This window comes from Rhizopus delemar, genomic scaffold (assembly GCF_000149305.1).
Source record: "Rhizopus delemar RA 99-880 supercont3.13 genomic scaffold, whole genome shotgun sequence".
Taxonomy (NCBI): domain Eukaryota; kingdom Fungi; phylum Mucoromycota; class Mucoromycetes; order Mucorales; family Rhizopodaceae; genus Rhizopus; species Rhizopus delemar.
In genome coordinates, this window is record NW_027137839.1 from 910,507 (window position 1) to 931,816 (window position 21,310).

Consider the following 21,310-nt stretch of genomic DNA (forward strand, 5'->3'; position numbering starts at 1 on the left):
GCAATGGTAAAAGACAATTTGTACTGACTTAATGGTATATCATCAGTTCTAAAATGATGGACATGATACTTGCAGTCAGGATTCACGAGAAGACTGATTCCTTGACTACCTTTGGTAGCTAGAGGTTGGGTATTAATACCATATGTATGGTATTGTTTCCAATGCGTTGGGTACTTAAGTGAATTTAAGAGCCAGGTTTCCGTAAGGAGGAGAACAGAAGAGGATCGGACTATATTAAGGATAGAGCCTATGGCTTGACGTGCTAAGCCAGTTGTATTGAAAATATTACTCATAGTGATAAGACATCTCTCATACAGGCCTCATCAGAAGGAGGACCTAGGTTCTTATATTCATCTGTGGTACTCATGTTCTCATCTTCGAAACATAGCGGATCTGATTCTGGTTCGCTGTTACGTCGGCTTGAGGGTAGGTTCTCCTATAAAGTCTGCTTGCTGATCCATCCTTGGGCATAAAATATCTTGCAACAGCAAATTTAACAGGGGTACGTATGAATTTCAGAGCTCGTTCCATACGGTTGCAATGATGCATAAAGGCGAGGTTGGCTCGTTCTTCGTCAGAAGCATCAGCGTATTGGGGGTCACGAAGAAGTTTAGGGTCACAAGGATTAAAATCATCTTTTAGCGTTACCTTGAATCGTTGCAGGTGGGACCGAAGTTCGTCGGTATAATCATTGTGCACCAGTAGGGCTACGACATTACGATCAGGGTAGTGAATATCTAGAATACGGTTATTATTGATATCCAATTTACGCAATCGGGAGCGAAGTTGACCAATGGGTACTCGGGCCTTCGTGGGGAGATAGATGTACTTAAAGCCTTGATTCTCGGAGGGTGGCTGTAATATTCTGGCAGCGGCTTCTTGTCTTTGTTGTCGTCGCTGTTGTCTTTGCTGCATTAGGCTTTCTTTCAATCGACGTACTTGGTCGGGGTTATACCAAGGCGATGCTGTTGGCGTGGGTCCAGGGATATCGAAGGAGGGTTGAGTATTTGTTATTACAGGTGGTGTGGGTTGGTTACGAGTTAATCTTTCGTGGTTAAACTGGTTCTGTAACTGGATAGTTGTGGTACGGAGTTGCTCAATTTCAGATCTGGCTGCTTCAAGCTCTTGCGTAAGGTGCTGGATCATGTTTAGAAGAGATTGTACGTCACCTGATTGACTACCAAGTGAGTCTAGCTGGTGAGTCAGAGATGTTTGTGAGGGTCTAGAAACTTCGACACTCTCTGTAGGCGAGATCTGTGTAGAAGAAGAAATGCAAGAATGTATAATGGATCTCATAGTTATAGCTCTATAGCTGCTACCGCAGCTGGTACAACGGAAAAGAGCTTGCGGGGGTTCTGTCTTAGTGTGGCCGTTTCGTCGAAAGAGACCCTGTTTCTCACAGTGAGGGCATTTTAAGACCTTACGGTGTTGTTCAAACTGGGCAATCAATTCAGTAGTTTCCTCTTGGGTAAGGACATTTGATATGCTTGGTGTATTGTTTTGGTTGATAGAGCCAGGTGGCATACTTAGAGACGTTTTATTATATTTTTTCAAGGACACTGTTTTTTCTCCTAGGACACAATTTTTAAAATTCAGTCTTGAAAAATTTTATGTTATTTTTAAATAACAGCAGTTATTTCTCGCTCGGGACACCACTGTAAAATAAACTTCATGCAATTAAAATTTACAAATTAGGAACATAAATATGTTTATTTTAAACTATGACAGCTACTCGAAATGATATTATATGTTGCATAATTGCTGTTTTATATTTCAAAGGACATCTAATCTGATTTCCGTCACCATCCGCATTCATCCGTTACATGTTTTGATCCGCTTTTTCTTCGTTATTTCTTAAATCTAGCATGTATATGACTATATATTTATCCGTTAGTGACAATGAGCAATATTCCACTTTGATCCGCTATCATATGTACTCGTTGTATATATAAAGAGACCTGACAAGTCGTTTTTATTTACGTTCAATTAAATCTTGTCTTAATTATTCTTTACAATCCCCAAGCAAAATGTCTTCTTCTTCATCAAACTCTAATGAAAATCTTCTTATTGGTGATAATGATATGCTTCAAGTAGATGGTAGCACTGCTGTAGCTAGTAATGAGCAGGATAGTAGCAGCGACGAAGATACGTTTTACCAAGAAACGAAGGCAGTTGACGAAACTAACGAAGACTACGACAGAACTGCGCCTGTAAACACAACAAGAGCATATGGCCCTAAAATTAAAGAATTCAAGCTTTGGTGCGATAAAAAGTATAGTTCTTTACCTACAGAGCAAAAATACACAGTGACTGATCCAAAACTTCATTTGTTCTTAAAAAAAAGAGGTAATGTACATAATATTTATATCATTGAAAGTTTAGATAATGCTAACTTTTTTTTAACTTAAGGTGGTTAATCGTATGAGTAAGCGCAAAGGAAGTACACACAAATTTATAAAGCTATCTTCAATATACATGTATGTTGCAGCAATTACATATTTGTACACTCAGCAAGCCTCAAGCAGAATTAATAGTAATGAACATCCCCGCGCGGCGTGTCGTAAACTGATCAAGACTTGCCAAAGAAGAGAAGAGCTTACGAAAAGAGCTAACTTTGAAGATCGAGGTGTAAATACGGTTCTGGATGGATATTCAACAAATGAAGAAATATCTCGTATAGTCAACTACTACATGAACAAGAATAACTTATCAAATTTGCGAAATGGTCTTGCGTTTTTGCTATCTCACTTTTGTCTTCTACATGGTGAGTCTGCTAGGGGTGCCGAATTTCCAGATATGCAAACTATTAACTTGGAAGGAGAAGGTCCAAGTCAACAAGCTTGCCCGGCACTAATTTTGGTTATGAAGAACGGAAAAACAAACAAGAATGGGTGCTTGGAAGTTAGTGCATGTATGAGGAACGTGGATTATACAATATGTCCTTTTATGATGCTGAAAATATATTTCTTTCAAATGTATCATGTGAAGTGTCGCTCTTTTCCAGATTTTACAAAATCTCGAAACTGATATCATACAAAGCTACTCCAATCTGATCCCCATGATCCAACAAAGCAATGGTCTTATGCTAGCCATTATGCAGCAATGGAGTCAGCCCATAAGGCTTGTAATATGTCTTCTACAAAAAAGACACATATGGCTCGTGGTGCAGGTGCACGTATGTGTGATCTTGGTGGTGTTGAAGATGCAAGCATTAGAAGACTTGGCCGCTGGAATTCCGATTCAATGAACGGTGCATATGTTACTGGTCTCCCTAGAGAAGCTATGCGTTCCTTGGCTGGATTCGGGAAAGTGAAAGGAAATTTTTACTTACCAAGGGCCAATCTTGATCCATATGTAGAATTGCAGAAAAAGATCTTTCCTCTTGTTGATAAATGGCTGGATAAACTTGATGCAAATGCCATTGAATACAATGTTGCTGCCCGTGGATTTCTCACATTAATGAAACAATTAAGAATCACCTTCCTACAAGATTCTGTATTAATAATGAAAGATTTCCCGGCGCACCCTGTTTTTAAGCACGAGTTATTCAGCGATCCCTTATTTGTAACTTTCAAAAGGTAAAAAAAATGCATTGGTCCACTCTGGTACACCCATACTAACGCCTTTTTTAATATGTAGTAACTTGGAAGAACTTCTTCTGTCAGATAGCACGCCACAAGAAATTACATTGCTTCGTGCCATGCCAGCGTTAGCTAAAGAACTTGATACCAGATTTAATACACAGGATGCCTCATTACGATTGCTACTACAACAAAATCAAGAACTTCAGTCAAAACTTGAAAACATATCGACTGGAAGAGCTCCTGTTCCTGTACGTGTAACTGTTGACTTTTCGGATGGAAACCGAACTGTAACTGGGGTCACGTCAAATGGTTCAGCATCACATATCCAAGGCAATTCACAAGTCGGTTTTCTATCTCTTCCTCCCCCAACGACAATTGATACTATGACGTTTAATACTTCTGATGGACAACAAGCTAGTATATCATCAGTGTCAGTAACAAATTCAACACAGAGTGTCTATAGATGGAGTGAAGGCGTACACACAATTCACGACCTTTGGAGAGAGTACACCGTTGGACTTGGAGGGGGCCTTTCAAGCGAAGAATTAAATAAAACACAAAAGCCTTGGTACCCCAAGAGTCATAAAACTTTCCACTATCGACGTATGCACATTATCAAGGCGATAAAAAACTATGCAGAAGAACACTCGATAACAACTGATACAGCAGTTCAAATTGCAAAACGCAGACGTCTAGTTCTGCAAACATCATTAGATTCGATAGGAAAAATATCTCTAAATTGTACATAGATTAAGTTGAAAAATAAATAAATATAATAGATGTACCGTATTAATTGAGAAAGCATTCTGTTTAAAAACCCGTTAAAACATGAAAGGTTTGACTATCCTTTAGTTTGTGACTTGATTGGTTATTAGATTATAAGTTTGGGAAATTATAGAAATTGATAACAGCTTTTATTAAAGTTAGTTTAAATACATTGCACATGGCTTTCTGTGTCGAAAAGGAGATCGTTTTTATCCAATCAATAAGGGCTTCAATGCAAAATGTGTATTACAAACAATGGTTTACACTAGTGGCTTATGAAATACAGTGGGGCTGGTTAATTTTGTCGGTTTGAAGAAAATAAACTTCGTTTAGCAAAAAACAAATGTCATTTCCAGAAAAATAAATGTCACTAACCTAAATAAAAATTTCGTTTAGTACATTTATTGTTGTCCCTTTGTGCTTGTTTTAATACAATACCTGTATTAAATGGCCAAAGCGATAACCTTGGTGGAGAATTTTTTTTTTGATTTTCCTATTTTTGTTCTAAAAGATAATCAGTCTAAAGGGTATTTCCTGGTGAAAAGGCTGGGGCGTTCGCCAGTCTTTCTCAAACTATTTAAGATCTTGAGAAAATTCAATACAGCTACTTGATCTCGATTCCAAAGTCTTCTTTTTATTTCTGTGGTTTGTTGTTTAAGACATGAGAGGCTCTTACACCTAGTACTGCATTAGTTACCAAGAATTAATCTATTTTTTTTTTTTTTTTTTTTTTTTTTTTTTTTTTTTTCCCTTTGGATTACCTCAGCAAACCATTGCATAGCACGTCTGGTTTCTTTTTCTGTTGGTAAGGGCGAGGGTTTGGCACAGTTTTGAATTTTTCTAATTCATTTTCACAGGTTGGGCAATGGGAAGATGTTTTGTATTCCTTGATTAAGTAGATAACAAACCCGTTCTTCTTTAACATCCTGATTAACCCCTTGCTTCTTGTCGATTCTTGATACTTGACATTAGGGGCGGACCAATCTCCAAAAACTAAGACAGTATCTTGACCAAACTTTGCTCTTAAGCTATGCACCAATTTTTGATCATTCTGGTCAAAGAAGAGTTTATTTGAAAACTTCAATTTTCGAAAAGGTAAAAGTTGTAGCTTTTCTAATGCTGCACTGATAGTCTTTTTATAATTGTTTTGCTGTGGTCGTCTATACATCTCTTTTGCCAGTTCTAGGACTTTGCTTTTCTCACTATCATCTAGTCTTTCTGAAATATGCTTTTGTTGTAGCATTATTTGTAGGTAGGTAGCATACAGTTGGGACTTTACAGAACTATCAGTAGAGTAATTCTCAGGTTGAGGGAAAAAACCACGGATTTTTGCTATGAACAGATTTCCATAATACTAATTACATTTTTGGTCGACTCGAAAGTCAAATTCGGATTCAGGGAAATATGTTTCTTTAGACTTTGTTGTCTCGTTTCCATAATATTCGTACAAAGTGTTTTTTACTGATGCTCTTGTTTTAATGTACTGTACAAGCTTTCTCAAATTTACAGAGTTGGATTCAGATCTGGAAAGGATTGCTTCGGCTTTCTGGACCACAAAAGGTTGAGTACGCTTTCTTAAATATCTGAAGTGCCTTGAACATTTTGAGCGGTTGTTCTTCGTAAATATAAGTGTTTGTTTCTCTTCAACAGTGCTGGTTTCTTTCATGCAGTACATCAAGTCCCGCCTTCCAGGGTCTATCAAGACACACTTGCCTTCAGTACTCTTTAAATCGGCTTGACCTAATCCTTCAATATGCTCTGTTTGATTACCGTCCACTTTCTTTTCAGTGTTGGTTTTAGGCGACTTTCTGCTTGTATCAATGTTTTGCTTTATTATGGAGACACCGACTCCATCTGTTTCGAGAGTTCCTTGGAACCGCAAAGACTTTTGAAATCCTTGATGCTTGAACGCCTTTTTATTTAGGTCTACGACGGCACCCCATGTCTCAAACTTGCTCCCTGTTTTTAGATTCTTTTTGCTCTTGAGAATATGGTAATGGATTATTTTGCTATCCAACGTCATGTAGCAAGGAATAAAGGTGGTACGTAGGGGGAAACAAGCAACCTGTTTCGTCAGTTCGGCTTCAGACAGTTCAGCAAGTCTGAAGAAGGCCTTGAAATGGTTTTTTGGACTAGCCATAACATCATAGTAAATTGAGTTCTTTTGAAAAGTATAGTCCTCTGGGTAACTTGAGATAAAATCATTTAATTGTGTTCTTGATTGATCATCTAAAAGACCAACTTCAGGCGTCTCTTTTTTGGCGATGGCAAGCTTCACCTGATTGCAGGGTCGATAAATCTTCTTTAGGATAACTTCTTTTATTGCTTTACTACTAGACTTGTTTGCTTGCATTTCTCCTCTGAGACACTCTGCCTTTGTCTTCTTTTTAAATAACTTGTTTATCAAACTACGCAGCCTGTTTCCAAAATGAGCTTTGATGTTATTATAGTAAGCCGTTTGGATCTTCATACACTCGTACAAGGCTATTTGCTGAGCATATGGTAAGTTTGGGGGGAGTATAACCAGCGTCTTCAAAGTAAGCTTCTTGATATTTTGATATCAACCGCCTATAATTTTTGGTCGTATCCTTCAGTCTTGCGCTATTTCCACCCTTTGAAAGAACAAGGCTCAGAAAAACCTCAACAAAGAAATCTTTTGTCACAAAGTTGTTCAACGCAAAATTTTCATTCACTGCCAGTTCTTGTAAATATATGTACTTTGTGAAGGCAAAGGTATGCGTAACTAATAAATTGGTAGTGTGAACCAAATCATACAATGGCTGTAAATATGCTGGTTTCCAAATATTCTTTACAGTCGTTTTAATTGTCATCACACGCTTGCTTATCTTTTTAGGGCCTTCTTTAATGTCACTTGCCTTGACAGAAGTTGCAGCTGACTTGAAAGCAGTTGGAACAGGTTTGCTAGGCTTGGGAGGATTTATACTTGTTTTAGAAGCAGTTGTGCTTGATTCCACAGCAGCAGAAGTTGATTTGGCGATACGAGAAGCAAACTTGGTTGATTCACCCAAAAAGGATCTTTTGATGGCAGGTGCATCAAAATCATCACCGCTATATTCAAGATCATTGTCCTCAAGAGTGATCTTATTGAACACGGTAGGTTCATCTGTTGTAGAGATACCAGTGCTACTTGTAGCAGTAACTTCAGAATCTGTAGCTTTTCCTTTGCCTTTGAGCCTCTTTTGTGATCCACTCTGTGGAATGTTTTCCCTACCTATGATGGGGTTTCATACTTTAGACTAGCTCTTTACCTACATCATGTTTGGCAATACAACTTACTTTTTCTTTTTTTAGCTGTTACAACGGGTTGGAAGTCGTCATCTGAGTTGTCTTCTACATATATCTTAAACGAGTCTATAATGATATCAATTTCATGGTCAGCGACATTTCGACCCATTATTAGATATGGGACCTACCGTTTTTGCTCTTAGATGACTTCTTTTGATTTGAAGAGAATAAGGTATCCTTTTGCTTTCCTTTCATTTTCCAATGTGTTTTCATGAATGAAAAATACGAACAAAAAGAAAAAGTGTCTCCAGAAATTGATTTAAATGTATCCCATTTATATAGATTTATTCAAACATAGCTACAATCGAATAATAACAATGTGTCTACAATGAGCTTACATCATGTAGTAGCTTGCAATAGAGGATACTTGTTTTCTAGATTCACGTAGAATAGTAGTTACACATAGTAGATAGGACTTGAGAAGTTATTAGCGTTTGAATGTGTCGAGTTCGTTAGATTTTTTCATCAAACCTCAATGATAATTATGAAGATATCATAGTATGATTCTAAAAGCATGTGAACATGGGTGTTTTATTACAACAGTGGATGGTTTGACTAGAGAAGTCATAAAGAGCTTGATTACAAGCATCAGCACTTCGACTCAATAAGTTTTCATTCGACGATGTTTGAACTTTCCTTTAACTATAGCCTAAAGCTGCTCAATTGGGTTGAGCTCTGGCGAACAAGGAGATAAGTACATTACTCTATAAACTCTACTCTCAATTTTTCTTAGACCAAAAAGACAAAATAAAACTTTAAAGTGACAACTTTTTTTTTTGTAAAAGGAGGATTTTATTTAGGTGCCGCAAGGCGTACACCATTGTAAACGGTAAAAAAGTACAATCAGTTTTTTTGTTTTTTTTGTTTTTTTTGTTTTTTTTGTTTTTTTTGTTTTTTTTTTTGTTTTTGTTATTCTTGTTTTGTAATCCATGCTAAGTTTGGTAATGTCAAAGAAACCTAAGGTAGAGAACTGAGAGGAAAAACCCTATGGATTAGCCTTGTAGTAAACGACTAGTGACAACTTTTTGCTAATAAACTGCCAAACTTTTTTTAGTTAGTGCTACTTATTCTTAGGTAACCGTCATTTGTTTTTCGGAAATCGTCGTTTATTTATTCAGAACAAAAATTTACCAGCCGCACTGGTGTAAAGAGCACCAACAGATTTTTTTTTTGTAAATAAATAGTTTATTTTATTTATAAAATATAATATAATATGAGTCACACGTCTGAGAGCGGTATAAACCAAAAGAAACAGAGTTTAAGCGATGGAACATGCTAGTCAAGGTCGAGTCTGCTCCTTTTGAGGGTGGCAAACTGCGACATAGCACGAGTGACCAACTGTTTATCAATAAAAGGAAAGCCATCAATAGTAAATCTCCAATGGGCACGCCAGATAACAGAGAGCATGCAGCAGCTGAGAATCCAAAAGAGCACCAACAGATATAATTAGACAAAGATAGACAGATATTTATAAGGTAAGTCAATTAGTTCTTCAAGACTTTGACTTAATACAAGATAAAATAATTTTAAAAAAGGTTCAAGATGATGTTTATTCAATGAGGTTTCCAATGATATTTATACGAATAGAGTATTTAAATAATGTCCAAACCTGCTATGACCACTCTTCAGCTTTTACATTCTTCGTTTGTATTTAAGGTACAGTTGGTATAGACGAGCCTTTTTCCTTTCTCGATTTGGCACAGTTGGTTTGAACTTTCGCTATTTCTATTGACTGATTTGCGGGTCCGCTCGTTGGTTCGGTTTCTTTTATGGAAGTATTGACACTGGGGGCAAAGTCTCCTAGCGAAGTGGTCAATTACTTTCTGCTGAATTAGTCTTACGTCTGGCAGCACAAGTTCCGTTCTCCATGGTCGTTTTCTGTTTGTTTGTTCGTGGGTTTAAGCTCTGTTATTAAAAAAATGTTTCTTATGATGACCAGCTAAAAATGCGACATTCGAATAAAATCCTCATACACAAAAAAAAAAAAAATTACCGGCTTATGAAATATAACATTATTGTCTAACAAAAAACATCTCTTTTTGTTTTACAAGTGTAAACACACTTTTAATTTATTTGAAATTCACTTTTCACAGCAACCAGAAACTTTTAAACAACTGAAGCACTCTGCATGCACAGTGTTGGCATTAGGTTTATGTTAAAATTGTATACTTTTTTTTACTCTTTTTTTAAAAGAAAAATAATCTTCTCAAATTCATCAAGAACAGTAATTTTTAATATTAAGCTATCACAGGTAATGAATAAAATTGAATGAAATTTTAAATCTTTTTTTTTTACTCTTTTTTCCTATTCCACAAAAAAATGAATTTGAAACCTAATCCTGACTCTGCAGAAGCATTCCATTTCTTATCAAACAGTTACAACATTCTTTCAAATTCATCGCAGAGTGAAGTGGAACTAGCACCGTTCGGTGGATTATCTCTGGATTCTTCAGTAACAGAAGCGCATCGATCCTTTAAGCTTGAAGACGATGATAAAAATAGTTCTCGGTTTGATAAGCAAGTGAATGAAGAACAATTAGAAGAAGAGCATCAATTACCCTCTGCAACAGCAGATGCCATGGAGACCTATGTTAATCTAATTGAAAATGTTTATTGCGGATCTGCCACAGGAAAAACAATTGCTGAAGAATCGATGCCGTGTGAATGCAAATACTTGCAGGAAGTGGATGATCTTGATGCAGCTTGTGGTGATGACAATTATTGCATCAACAGAATGATGTTCATGGAATGCACAGCAGAAGATTGTCCTTGCGGGAGATATTGTCGTAATAGACGATTCCAATTACGGCAATTTGCCCGCGTTGATGTCATTCGAACAGAAAAGAAAGGCTTTGGACTAAGAGCACTGACTGATTTGCCAACGTAGGGAGTGTGGTGTTTTTAATGCAGCATTCGCGGAAAAAACTCATTTGTTTCTGATAGAAATTCATTTATTATGGAATATATTGGTGAAGTGATTCCAAATCAGGAATTTATCAGGAGGACAAAAGAGTATGAAGCATCCGGTTTAGAGCATTACTATTTTATGACACTAAAAACTGACGAGGTAAGTTTAAATGTTTGCAACAGTTTACAAAGAAAGTCTAATATAACCTCGGATTTAGATTATTGATGCAACTAAAAAGGGTTGTTTAGCTAGATTCATAAACCATTCATGTAACCCTAATTGTGTAACACAAAAATGGGTAGTTGGCAAAAATATGAGGATTGGAATATTCACAAATCGAGGCATCAAAGCTGGAGAAGAGCTCACATTTGATTACAAATTTGAAAGATATGGGTAAGTAAGGATGTTGTCTCTAAAGCTTCATTACTTACTTATATTAGTGCTCAAGCCCAAGTTTGTTACTGTGGGGAATTTGCATGCAAAGGATTTATTGGGGGTTCCTTCAAGAACAGCGATTCTCCAAGAACAAAGACAGTATCTAGTAAAATACTTACTAATACAGATGATGAAGAAGATGACGATGATGATAACAATGACAGAAAGCAAAGCGATTCTGATATAGAAGAAGTAGTAACGCTAACACAAAAGAGAATGTTGCAAAAAATGAAGCGTCGCAAAGAGACTCAACCATTACAACATCCTGATGAAGTCAAATCATTTGTAAAGAAAATGCTGGATTCTGTAGGCAAATCGCGCCTAGTCATTAAGTTATTACATCGCCTGGAATTGATAGATAAAGACACAACATTAGGAAAAGAAATTTTTAGGAAATTTATTCATCTTCATGGATTGAAAATGCTGAAATTTTGGCTAGGAGAATGGAAAAACGATAAAGAAATTTTGATAAGAGTATTTCATGTTCTATCTCAATTACCATTAACAAACAGGAACGGTTTAGAAGATTGCAAAATGTTTGAAATTGTAGGAAAGTTTATTCATAACAAAGACGAACAAATTAATACATCAGCTAAAGATTTGTTGAGTAATTGGGAACCACTCAAGAGTATATATCGTATCCCAAAGAGACATGTACGTATTGAAAATGTATGTTTATATCAAAAAATTACTTATTTTATACCATAGACAACAGAACTTACTCGCTCATTAAACAACAAATCAAGTGTTGGCGAGTCTGCTAATAATGAAGATGCACACTCATTTGTGCGATTTGATTCATCTAGAGAGTTTTTTGATCCAGACAATGATTATTTTGAATATTTCTCTGTAAATACGGATACAAGTGAAATTCAATGGAAATTAGAGTTTCCTCCCCGATGTGTAATTCCTACAGCACCTCGTGCTATGGTTGATTCCAAGAATAGTTACCATGGATACTTAAAAAATTCAACGATTTTAGCAACTTCCTATATCCCATACTCAACCACACATAATATTGATCGAATGTCTTCACATAGTAATGTCTCATATAATCCTCATTATCGAAGCAAATCAGGCGATTCTTTTATACAACTCAATGATAATCATAGTATTGATTCAACATCGACTACTTCGCCCTTGAAGAAACTGCCTTCCAATTGGAAATTTGCATATGCTGATAATGGTATTATTTATTACTATCACCAAATAACTGGCAAAACACAATGGAACTTTCCCGAAGAAAAATGTAGTTTGATTGAAGGAGCTAATCAAAAAGATCTTGAGGATTTAGTAGAAAAAGCAACTCAAGACGTTGATAGCAAAAAATCTTACATTAAAAGCGATGGTTCATCAATATCCCCTGTCAATCACGCAAATGCCAAACCATCACACCATATAACACCTGTTGCAAGCAAGAAAAGAACTTTAGAAACAGGAGACACTTTAAGTGGAACTGAATTAAAGAAGGCCATTGGAAAAATTGTTACAAAATATCTTAGCTCAAAGTCAAAAGACCTTTGGAATAATGATAAATATTTATTTAAAGAAATAGCTAGAAAGGTAAATGCTTAATTAATAAGAAAGATAACTTATTTAGTCTCATGAAATTCGGTTAGATTACACATCACATTGTTGATAGAGAAACGCAGTCATCCAGAAAAATTCAATCCATAAACAGTTCTGTTCGTTCAAAGATTGAAAAGTTTATTGATTCACACGCTACAGAATTAGTTAGTAAAATTATTCACAAAAGAAAGCAGCATCCGGTTATTCCGAATGTCACACATCAACTGCTTGTGCGTAGTCCTCGAAGCACAACATCTGAAGATACCAATAAATATTTTAAGGGAGCATTTTCGCCTTCTGTCTCTCCTCCACCTGGTAACGTTACAGCAACCACACTTGAAAATGAATTCCAGCTGCAATATGAGGGCAATGGTTTACCTCCTACTAAGAAGCGGATGTCATTAAAAATTGATGCTTTCTCCAATTATCTTCCTGCATCACACCAAAGCTTGGCTAGCCTGGAGAAAGCAACAAAAAATAGTCAAATTGACACAATGAATAATACAGCATCAAATGATGAAGGATTCATAAAGCCATCACTAATGGAAAATAATAGTGATCCTTATTACTAGCAAAACCAAGGCGTTTCGCCTAATGATAGACTTAGTATGTATAGTCTATCATCACGTAAGTGCGTTCAACGTGGTTATATTAAAGTACTGTTGCCAGATAGCTACCATTATGTCTCATCAACATCAGCCTCTTTATATTATAGAAACAATCGTTACCCAGGACGAAAATCTTCACCATTCAATAATATTTATGGCAAGTGTTCTTCTAATTCATCTACAAGAGGATTACCACTAGGCGATGACTTAGATGGATAATAATAAAACGAAGAAAAAAAAAAGAGCTCTATAAATGTTTTTTTTCTCGATTTTGATTTGTGCAAAGTTTAATGTAATAATAGCTTTTACAATGTGTATGAATGTAAATAAAGCAAGTATAAAAAACAAATAAAAAGCATAAATCATTTTATTCAAAGAAGGACGGGTACTTTTTACATAGAAATTTAGGCTTTTTTTGACCATTAAATAAGGCTCTGATAAAATATTTGTGATAATTTAGTGCATAAAAAATAAATAAGACTAATGATATCTGTGAAACGATAAAATATAGCAATAATTCGGTTTCATTTTTTACTACATTGCATTTCTAAAACGGCTATTTTTTATTATACATAAAACTTTTCTGTGGCTTATTGTGCTTTCTGTATCAAATAATGAGAAATTTAAATGTAATTTGACCATTTTCTCAAGTTTCCATGACTACAGACGCTCAATTCATAGTTGTAACCGTTTAATTCAATTTAGGCGTATAACATACAATGAAAGCCGCATCATCACATGGAATTATGCAGACTAAAAGGAAGACATCTTTAGAGGAAAGAAGTTGTGATAAAGGGAGCTACATTGGAAGGTTTGGAAATGAATATCCCATAAAAGGCAAATATAAACTGTTAAGGCAAATCATCAGCAGAATTAACAAATTGATGTTACACATAGCATGTTTCTTTGGTGTTCTAGTGTAATACAATTTACAGTTGATTAATAGAGAAAAAAGACCACAATGGCTTGTAGTTTTTAATAAAAGCCCTCTTAGAAGAAATCCTTTAGTATTTTACATTCTACTTGAACGATAGATTATGAAAAAAAGAACAAAACAAGATAAAAAGCGTGTATTCATAATTACATTAATCTCGCACACAATGAACTTATCAGGGAAAATGTAACCTATGAAAACATAGAAAAACTGGACTGTTTCAATTTTCTTTGCTTTCTTTTTTTTTTCTTTATTTTTTCTCAAAGATGTTGAAAAATCAATTAATTATTGCATTTGTTGCCTTTATTGCTATTGTTAGTGCAGCCGATGAGCCCACAAGAACTTCTGCAATCGAGACTGCACCTGGTATTGTTTGCCCAATGACTGTTTGTCCAACTAACACATTGGATAAAAGAGCTCCACCTGCTTGTCCTGCTTCATGCCCAGACAGTTGCCGTATCATTGATGATCTCTGCTGCCCTGGTGTTCAAAAGGCTATTTGCTCTCCCTCCTCTGCCTCTTCTTCAGCTGCTGCCTCTAGTAGTATCCCTACATCTACCGCTATTTCAAGTGTCACTCCTTCTGCTAGTGTAAGTGGCAGCGCTTCAATTTCTGTTTCAAATGTTCCTGTATCCAGTGCTGTTGTATCTCATAGTGGTGCAGCTACTTCATCTAGTCCAGCATCTTCACCCAACTCAAGTCCTGCTTCATCCACTTCAGCGGCTAATACCATTAAATTGACCATGTCTAGCTCGGTTATTGCAGTTTTGATTGCTGCAGGATTCCAATATTTTTAATAATAAAGTTTGCTGAATTTAAAAAATAAAAATTAACTCTTAAGCTTAATCCTCCTCCTTTCTCTTTAGTTTTCAGCGTTTTTTTTTCTTTTTTTGTTTTTGTTCAATGCGCGCTTTAAAATATGAACAAATAAGTCTACTATTCTTGTTATGTGTCTTGGTGAGTCACTTTTGTGAAGCCATGACAGAGAAACGACGTTTAGAATTAAAGTAAGATGAATAATTCACAGTAAATAAAGATTTAAAATTAAACATTTTTGTAAAATAGAAATCTAAGCAAGGTAATAATTAAAGGATATTCTTTTCTTGTAATCGAGACTTATAAAATATAGGAAATGTTTCAACATGGTTGGAGCAATTATTTAGAACACGCATTTCCAGAAGATGAAGTATGAATATATTATATCTATATGAAGTAATTACTAAATTTGAGTTCAGTTGAACCCATTTGAATGTAGTGGCAGAGGAAGTGATAAAGCTAATCCAGACAATATTAATGTCAATGACGTCTTGGGAGATTATTCACTTACTTTGGTAGACACCTTAGATACTCTTGCTGTAAGAAATCAATTAGTCTTACTTTTTTTTTTTATTAATTACTTTACTAGATCATGGGCACACAAGAACAATTTGAGAAAGCTGTTAGACAAGTCATAGACACTGTATCATTTCACCAAAATAACAAAGTACAAGTATTTGAATTGAACATTAGAGCACTAGGTGGATTGGTAAGCTACATCCTGTTTTAGAAATGTCTTGCTTACATTCTAGGGCTGACAGCTTTCAGCTCACATGTTGATTACAGATCCAAATTTCAGTTATTCAATCGATGGATACAATAATGAATTGCTTGATTTAGCTATTAATTTGGCTAACCGTCTGATGCCAGCCTTTGAATCTACAAGGACTGGTATCCCTTATCCTCGAGTGAATTTGCGACGTGGAGTACCACCAACAGAAACGACAGAAACTTGTACAGCTGGAGCAGGCAGCCTTATTTTAGAATTTGGTCTACTGAGTCGCTTGACAGGCGATGAAAAATATGAAAGAGCAGCCAAGAGGGCGCTCAAATCTGTTTGGGACAAACGATCTCATTTGAGTCTGATGGGTAATGTTATTGATATCCAGACTGGCAATTGGATCCATACCGCATCATCCACAGGTGCAGGAATTGACTCTGTTTTTGAATACATGCTAAAGGCCTACATTCTATTTGGAGAAGAAGAATACTTGGATATGTTTGAGGAAGCCTATAGAGCACTGATGATTTATGTGCGTGATGCCTCTGGTTATGTCTATCGCAATGTCCATATGAGTACGGGGTCTCTCATGTCTTATTGGATTGATAGTCTAAGCGCCTTCTTTCCGGGCCTTCAGGTACTTTATGGAGACGTACAGTCAGCTATCAAAAGCCATCTGGTATATTATAATATCTGGCGTAGATATCATGCACTTCCTGAACGTTTTGACTTTTATCACAAAGAGGTTGATTTATCCTTTTATCCACTTCGACCAGAGTTTATTGAATCTACCTACTATTTGTATACAGCTACAAAAGATCCTTTCTATTTGGAAGTAGGTGAAATGATTATTCAAGACTTGAATAATCGTACACGTGTTCCTTGCGGATTTGCATCTATTGCGGATGTACAAAGCGGCAAATTGGAGGATAGAATGGAAAGTTTCATGTTGAGTGAGACATTAAAATATCTTTATCTATTATTTGATACAGATCATTCGGTAAACAAATTAGATTCAAACACCATATTTACAACAGGTATGGACCACAAAAGTTAAGGAAGGTATAGCAGTACAGCTTACATGCGTTTTTCTTAGAGGGCCATCTATTGCTTTTACCTAGACACTATTTAAAACTGACCCAATCAAGTCCACGGGCAAGAAGGTTAATCTCCATCCAATCCAATTCCTTTGGGACCTGTTCAAGATATAACCCTGCAAATTACCAATCACTCTACACACCTAGCAAGCTTGATATGACATCTGTGCCTTACCAGCCTCAGGCAGATTATGCTTCCCATATCGTTGGCTGTCATAACTTACCTTTACCGCCATTGTCATCCTATGCTTACTGTGATTCTCCTTGGACAACCGCTAAACGATTTGATATATCATTTGGATCACTGAAAAAGGCAAACAGTGTGATTGAAGTTTTGGGGGATTACTTGGTAAAATCATTGTCTGGATTAAAGTTTGAGCTCAGCGGTGGAAAAAGAAATGACGGTTTTGTAGTTAAAAGAGGTTAGTTTTTTATTATAATTTATATATACCCATTGTGTATCCTTTTTATATATAAATACATGTGTATATATCTTGTATATGTGTACATGTATATATACATATTTATATACCTTCTTCTTTTTTATTGTTACCCTGTATATAAAATAGATGTAATTTAATTCTATTTGTATCTTTTTCTTTCTTTTCTCTCTCTCTCTCTCTCTCTTTGCTATTGCAGTTCATTCATCGTCTATTAGGTAAATAAAAATAATTTACTACATTTTGTTTCTGATACAAAAAAATGCAGTGATAAAGTACATATAGAACTTGATGCAATTATACCCTTTTTGTCATACAACCCCGATTTGATTCAACTTGAAGTAAAACAATCAGGTCTGACGGTTTACAGAAACTATATGAATGCGGATCATGAAGTTATTTTGCGAGCATCCAATAGGCATCAGTGCGTGGAAATGTTGGGGTACACATCTGACTTTGGTTCTCAAATGGTTCAGCTGGACAATATGCCTCTGCAAGTCTTTGGGGATCAAGCAAGGTTTTTGGGGTGTGAGCCCTTTTCTGAGGAAGACATAAAGGAGATCAAGGGAACCGTACTAATGTTCAGTAGAGGTAAATGTGGATTTCATGTCAAGGCGCTCCATGCTCAACAAGCAGGAGCGGTAGGTGTTGTTTTCTTGAGCAATAAGTCTAGTCTGTTTAGACCTTCTTCAACGGATGTAACTGTTGACATAGATATACCTTGTATCCTTATTCCTCATCCAAATAGCGTCTTGCTCTTGGAACAAACACGTCTTATCTCCATGGAAACACTACCTCTCATTGATCCTGAATATCGATTGCTATTAAAAGGAAAACAAATGGATAATGTCATGATCGTATAGAATAAACGTCACACATGCTACCATTTTCATATGATTGCATATTTTTTATTATTTTATTACATCTTTTTTCTTTTCTTTTTCTTTATAAAGTAAATGGAATACGTTGGGAAATTAGGAAGCTTCATTACTTCTGTGCATAATTTTTATAATGAAATAAACCCTGCCACCTTATCAGGAGCTATTGATATTGTTGTTGTGGAACAACCAGATGGTGACTTAGCATGTTCACCATTTCATGTAAGATTTGGTAAATTATCCGTTTTGATGCCTCAAGAAAAGAAGGTTTGTCGTAATTGTTTGTAGCCACAGTGGCTAATGTTAGTTTAGGTTCAAATTAAAGTCAATGGTGAATTAGTTCCCTATGTTATGAAAGTAGGAGAAGCTGGTGAAGCTTTCTTTGTATTTGAAACAGAGCATGAAGTTCCCGAAGAGTTTCAAACTTCACCAATTATGGAAGCAGTTCCCGAGAAAAGTGAAGAGGTACCAAAGGGAAAAAATCTCTTGATGATTTCAATTAACAATTTCCCTTTTTAGGAGCCACCTTATCTAGATATTGGCGAATCAAAAGATTTACTACAAAAAAGTATACAAAAAACTCACATGTGAAATTGAATTTGTTTTACTAATACTTTTTTAGTGGATGAAAATAAGGGCAGTAATGAAGATCATTTTGAAGAAGATGAAGGCGAACGAGTACTATTACCAGCTGAATTACAATCACCCAAGATGATTATCGAAGAGCAAATGGATAAAGTAGTGACAAAGATTCATAAAGAAGAGGAGCCTCAACAAGATCTCCCCAAGAATGATGTTTATCCGATGGAAGATGGTTCTACGTTACTCGAACGTGTCATTCCTGAGGCAATCACTACTACAACAGTTGCTAAAGAAAGGTTCATTGTCCGACCGGCGCAAGGAGACATTTACAGCACTTTTATGGATGTGATTCACACTTCTGTGCACAAGAGAAATGATGATAAAAATAAAAGTGAAAACAGAGGTGATGAATCTATTGTGCTGGATATTGCTGGTTATAAAACGGGTGAAGACAATAATGATCAGGAAAAGAATAAAAAGAGAGAGATAGTAGAACAAGAGAAAGAAGAAATAAACAATTTATCCAAGATAGCAGAAATGGTAGTAACTGACGAAAAGAAAGATGAACAGGAAGAAAAGAGAGAGGAAGAAGACACAAAAGATTTGGATGGGGAAACCAATAATTTAGAGATGGTTCCTGGACAAACTTATCGAATTGAAATGAGTCTATGTGGATTTTCATCTTTTGGAAGTGAAGAAGAAGAAAATAAAAAGCTGTTTGATGCAGAAATGATTACCTATGATAACTTCACACACAATCCAAATATATTGAATGACAAGAGATTAGTGTTTAGATACAATGAAAAATACTATTCAGCAGGAAAAACAGGGCCTTTGTTTACGTCATTATCCTTGTATAAAAAGAAGGAAGACCATAAAGAAGAGGAAGAAGATGAACAAGAAGAAGTGTCAGATAGTAGAGAATCATATCAATTTGGCAAAGGATGGAGACAATGGCTCAGTAGATCATCCGTTGCTGCTGGAGAGAAAAAGAAGGAAGAAAAGAAAAAGGAAGAAGAAAGCGAAACGACGACAACGTTTACGACAACAATGACAACTACTTCTGTTGGGTGGAAGAGTGATCATAGCCATCCAGAAGAAAAGGAGCAAGAAGAGTTGTTAGAGTTTGTTCAAAAGAAAGTCTATGCCAAGACACTTCGATTAACCTCAGATCAGCTAAAGAGTTTAAATTTGAAAAAAGGAGCCAATACAATCACCTTTTCGGTTTCTTCAGCCTATCAAGGCACAGCAACATGTGCAGCTAAAATATTTTACTGGAAACATGATTATCAAATTGTTATATCAGACATTGATGGCACTATTACAAAGTCAGACGCGCTGGGACACGTATTTACAATGATTGGGAAAGATTGGACTCATAATGGAATAGCCAAACTATACACAGATATTTCAAATAATGGATATCACTTTTTATACTTAACAAGTAGAGCTATTGGACAAGCAGACTACACAAGAGATTATTTAAAAAAGGTTGTTCAAGAAAAATATCAATTACCTGATGGACCTGTTATTATGTCACCAGATAGACTGTTTACTTCCTTTCATAGAGAAGTCATTATGCGTAAACCTGAAGTATTCAAAATGGCATGCTTAAAAGACATCCAAAGATTATTTGGTGGCAAAGATCCTTTTTATGCTGGATTTGGTAATCGTATTACGGATGCAAGATCCTATCGCAGTGTGAACGTACCTTCTTCAAAAATATTTACTATTGACCCATATGGAGACTTGAAACTGGAATTACTCTGTGGATTCAAGTCATCTTACATTCATTTAAATGATTTGGTTGATCAAATGTTTCCTCCAATTATATCTAATGAAACAAATAATGTTGTATTGAATGAGTACAATGACTTGAACTATTGGAAATCACCTTTACCAACCAACATTGAAATACCTGAATTACAACAACCTGTCATCACTTCTCCAAAGCCAAAGCCAATTAAGCCCGACCCCTCTGCACTTCCTCCAAGTAGCGTTGTATCTTCTTCACCAACAACAAGTAGCCGAAGGCTACTCAGAAGTTTTACGTCTTCTTCATCCACTTCTACAAGCAAGAATGCATCAAAATTATTGCAATCGAGTAACAGCACTCCCAACCTGAGCAGTACAAAAAAGCTATCTTCAGATATCGATCCTTCTCTTTCTCCGCCTCTCATTCCATCTTCGTCGACTCAAACTTCTGCTGCTACCCCTAATGACAACACTACAGCTACCTCGACAACTATAGATCCTAATACTGCTAATAATACTAATATCAATACCACTATTACTTCTATTCCTACAAGTCCTAGTATAATGAACAAGATGATATCAAGTGTGTCGCGCACATTTTTGTCTTCAAGTGACAGTCTTGAGAAATCAAAGCCCATTGATTCTATACAAGAAGAGAAACAGTCAATTGATGAAGAGAAAAAGTCTAAAGAACAAGAAACAATAGAAGAAGTAGAAGAATTATTAGACGATATCGACTTGGATGAAATTCCGTTTATTTAATAAAGTGATTATTTGTTATTCAATTTCCATTCTAAATAACTTAGAGAATGTACTGCTTTAGTATCTTGTATAATGTCTATAGGTGGTCCGGAAAACCATAAGATGGGTCCATCAGGCTCACGCTTATAATTTGAATCTATGTATTTTTATT

The 21,310-nt window shown here is 35.8% G+C and overlaps 10 protein-coding genes across 10 annotated transcripts; 7 read left to right on the top strand and 3 right to left on the bottom strand.

The window, feature by feature from the left end:
* Nucleotides 1-363: 363 nt before the first annotated feature.
* On the bottom strand, nt 364-1,524 carry RO3G_14215 (uncharacterized protein; the record flags this gene model as incomplete). The annotated part of the gene is made up of 1 exon (XM_067668799.1): nt 364-1,524. One exon carries the CDS (start codon nt 1,522-1,524, stop codon nt 364-366), a length of 1,161 nt encoding a protein of 386 aa, XP_067524900.1.
* A 503-nt stretch (nt 1,525-2,027) lies between these two features.
* On the top strand, nt 2,028-2,386 carry RO3G_14216 (uncharacterized protein; the record flags this gene model as incomplete). Its single annotated transcript, XM_067668800.1, has 2 exons — nt 2,028-2,210; nt 2,378-2,386. The coding sequence occupies 2 exons, from the start codon at nt 2,028-2,030 to the stop codon at nt 2,384-2,386; spliced, it is 192 nt and encodes a 63-aa protein (XP_067524901.1).
* Nucleotides 2,387-3,102: 716 nt separating this feature from the next.
* RO3G_14217 (uncharacterized protein) lies at nt 3,103-4,333 on the top strand (the record flags this gene model as incomplete). The annotated part of the gene is made up of 2 exons (XM_067668801.1): nt 3,103-3,578; nt 3,640-4,333. 2 exons carry the CDS (start codon nt 3,103-3,105, stop codon nt 4,331-4,333), a joined length of 1,170 nt encoding a protein of 389 aa, XP_067524902.1.
* A 1,370-nt stretch (nt 4,334-5,703) lies between these two features.
* RO3G_14218 (uncharacterized protein) lies at nt 5,704-6,702 on the bottom strand (the record flags this gene model as incomplete). The annotated part of the gene is made up of 1 exon (XM_067668802.1): nt 5,704-6,702. The coding sequence occupies one exon, from the start codon at nt 6,700-6,702 to the stop codon at nt 5,704-5,706; it is 999 nt and encodes a 332-aa protein (XP_067524903.1).
* A 336-nt stretch (nt 6,703-7,038) lies between these two features.
* On the bottom strand, nt 7,039-7,764 carry RO3G_14219 (uncharacterized protein; the record flags this gene model as incomplete). The annotated part of the gene is made up of 3 exons (XM_067668803.1): nt 7,039-7,092; nt 7,163-7,581; nt 7,647-7,764. 3 exons carry the CDS (start codon nt 7,762-7,764, stop codon nt 7,039-7,041), a joined length of 591 nt encoding a protein of 196 aa, XP_067524904.1.
* A 2,210-nt stretch (nt 7,765-9,974) lies between these two features.
* RO3G_14220 (uncharacterized protein) lies at nt 9,975-13,138 on the top strand (the record flags this gene model as incomplete). The annotated part of the gene is made up of 6 exons (XM_067668804.1): nt 9,975-10,537; nt 10,598-10,721; nt 10,780-10,955; nt 11,003-11,651; nt 11,706-12,560; nt 12,617-13,138. The coding sequence occupies 6 exons, from the start codon at nt 9,975-9,977 to the stop codon at nt 13,136-13,138; spliced, it is 2,889 nt and encodes a 962-aa protein (XP_067524905.1).
* A 1,236-nt stretch (nt 13,139-14,374) lies between these two features.
* RO3G_14221 (uncharacterized protein) lies at nt 14,375-14,905 on the top strand (the record flags this gene model as incomplete). The annotated part of the gene is made up of 1 exon (XM_067668805.1): nt 14,375-14,905. One exon carries the CDS (start codon nt 14,375-14,377, stop codon nt 14,903-14,905), a length of 531 nt encoding a protein of 176 aa, XP_067524906.1.
* A 410-nt stretch (nt 14,906-15,315) lies between these two features.
* On the top strand, nt 15,316-17,169 carry RO3G_14222 (uncharacterized protein; the record flags this gene model as incomplete). The annotated part of the gene is made up of 5 exons (XM_067668806.1): nt 15,316-15,320; nt 15,364-15,463; nt 15,514-15,625; nt 15,765-16,682; nt 16,742-17,169. The coding sequence occupies 5 exons, from the start codon at nt 15,316-15,318 to the stop codon at nt 17,167-17,169; spliced, it is 1,563 nt and encodes a 520-aa protein (XP_067524907.1).
* A 447-nt stretch (nt 17,170-17,616) lies between these two features.
* RO3G_14223 (uncharacterized protein) lies at nt 17,617-18,045 on the top strand (the record flags this gene model as incomplete). Its single annotated transcript, XM_067668807.1, has 1 exon — nt 17,617-18,045. One exon carries the CDS (start codon nt 17,617-17,619, stop codon nt 18,043-18,045), a length of 429 nt encoding a protein of 142 aa, XP_067524908.1.
* A 415-nt stretch (nt 18,046-18,460) lies between these two features.
* On the top strand, nt 18,461-21,159 carry RO3G_14224 (uncharacterized protein; the record flags this gene model as incomplete). The annotated part of the gene is made up of 4 exons (XM_067668808.1): nt 18,461-18,517; nt 18,583-18,628; nt 18,683-18,892; nt 19,094-21,159. 4 exons carry the CDS (start codon nt 18,461-18,463, stop codon nt 21,157-21,159), a joined length of 2,379 nt encoding a protein of 792 aa, XP_067524909.1.
* Between the last annotated feature and the right edge of the window lie 151 nt (nt 21,160-21,310).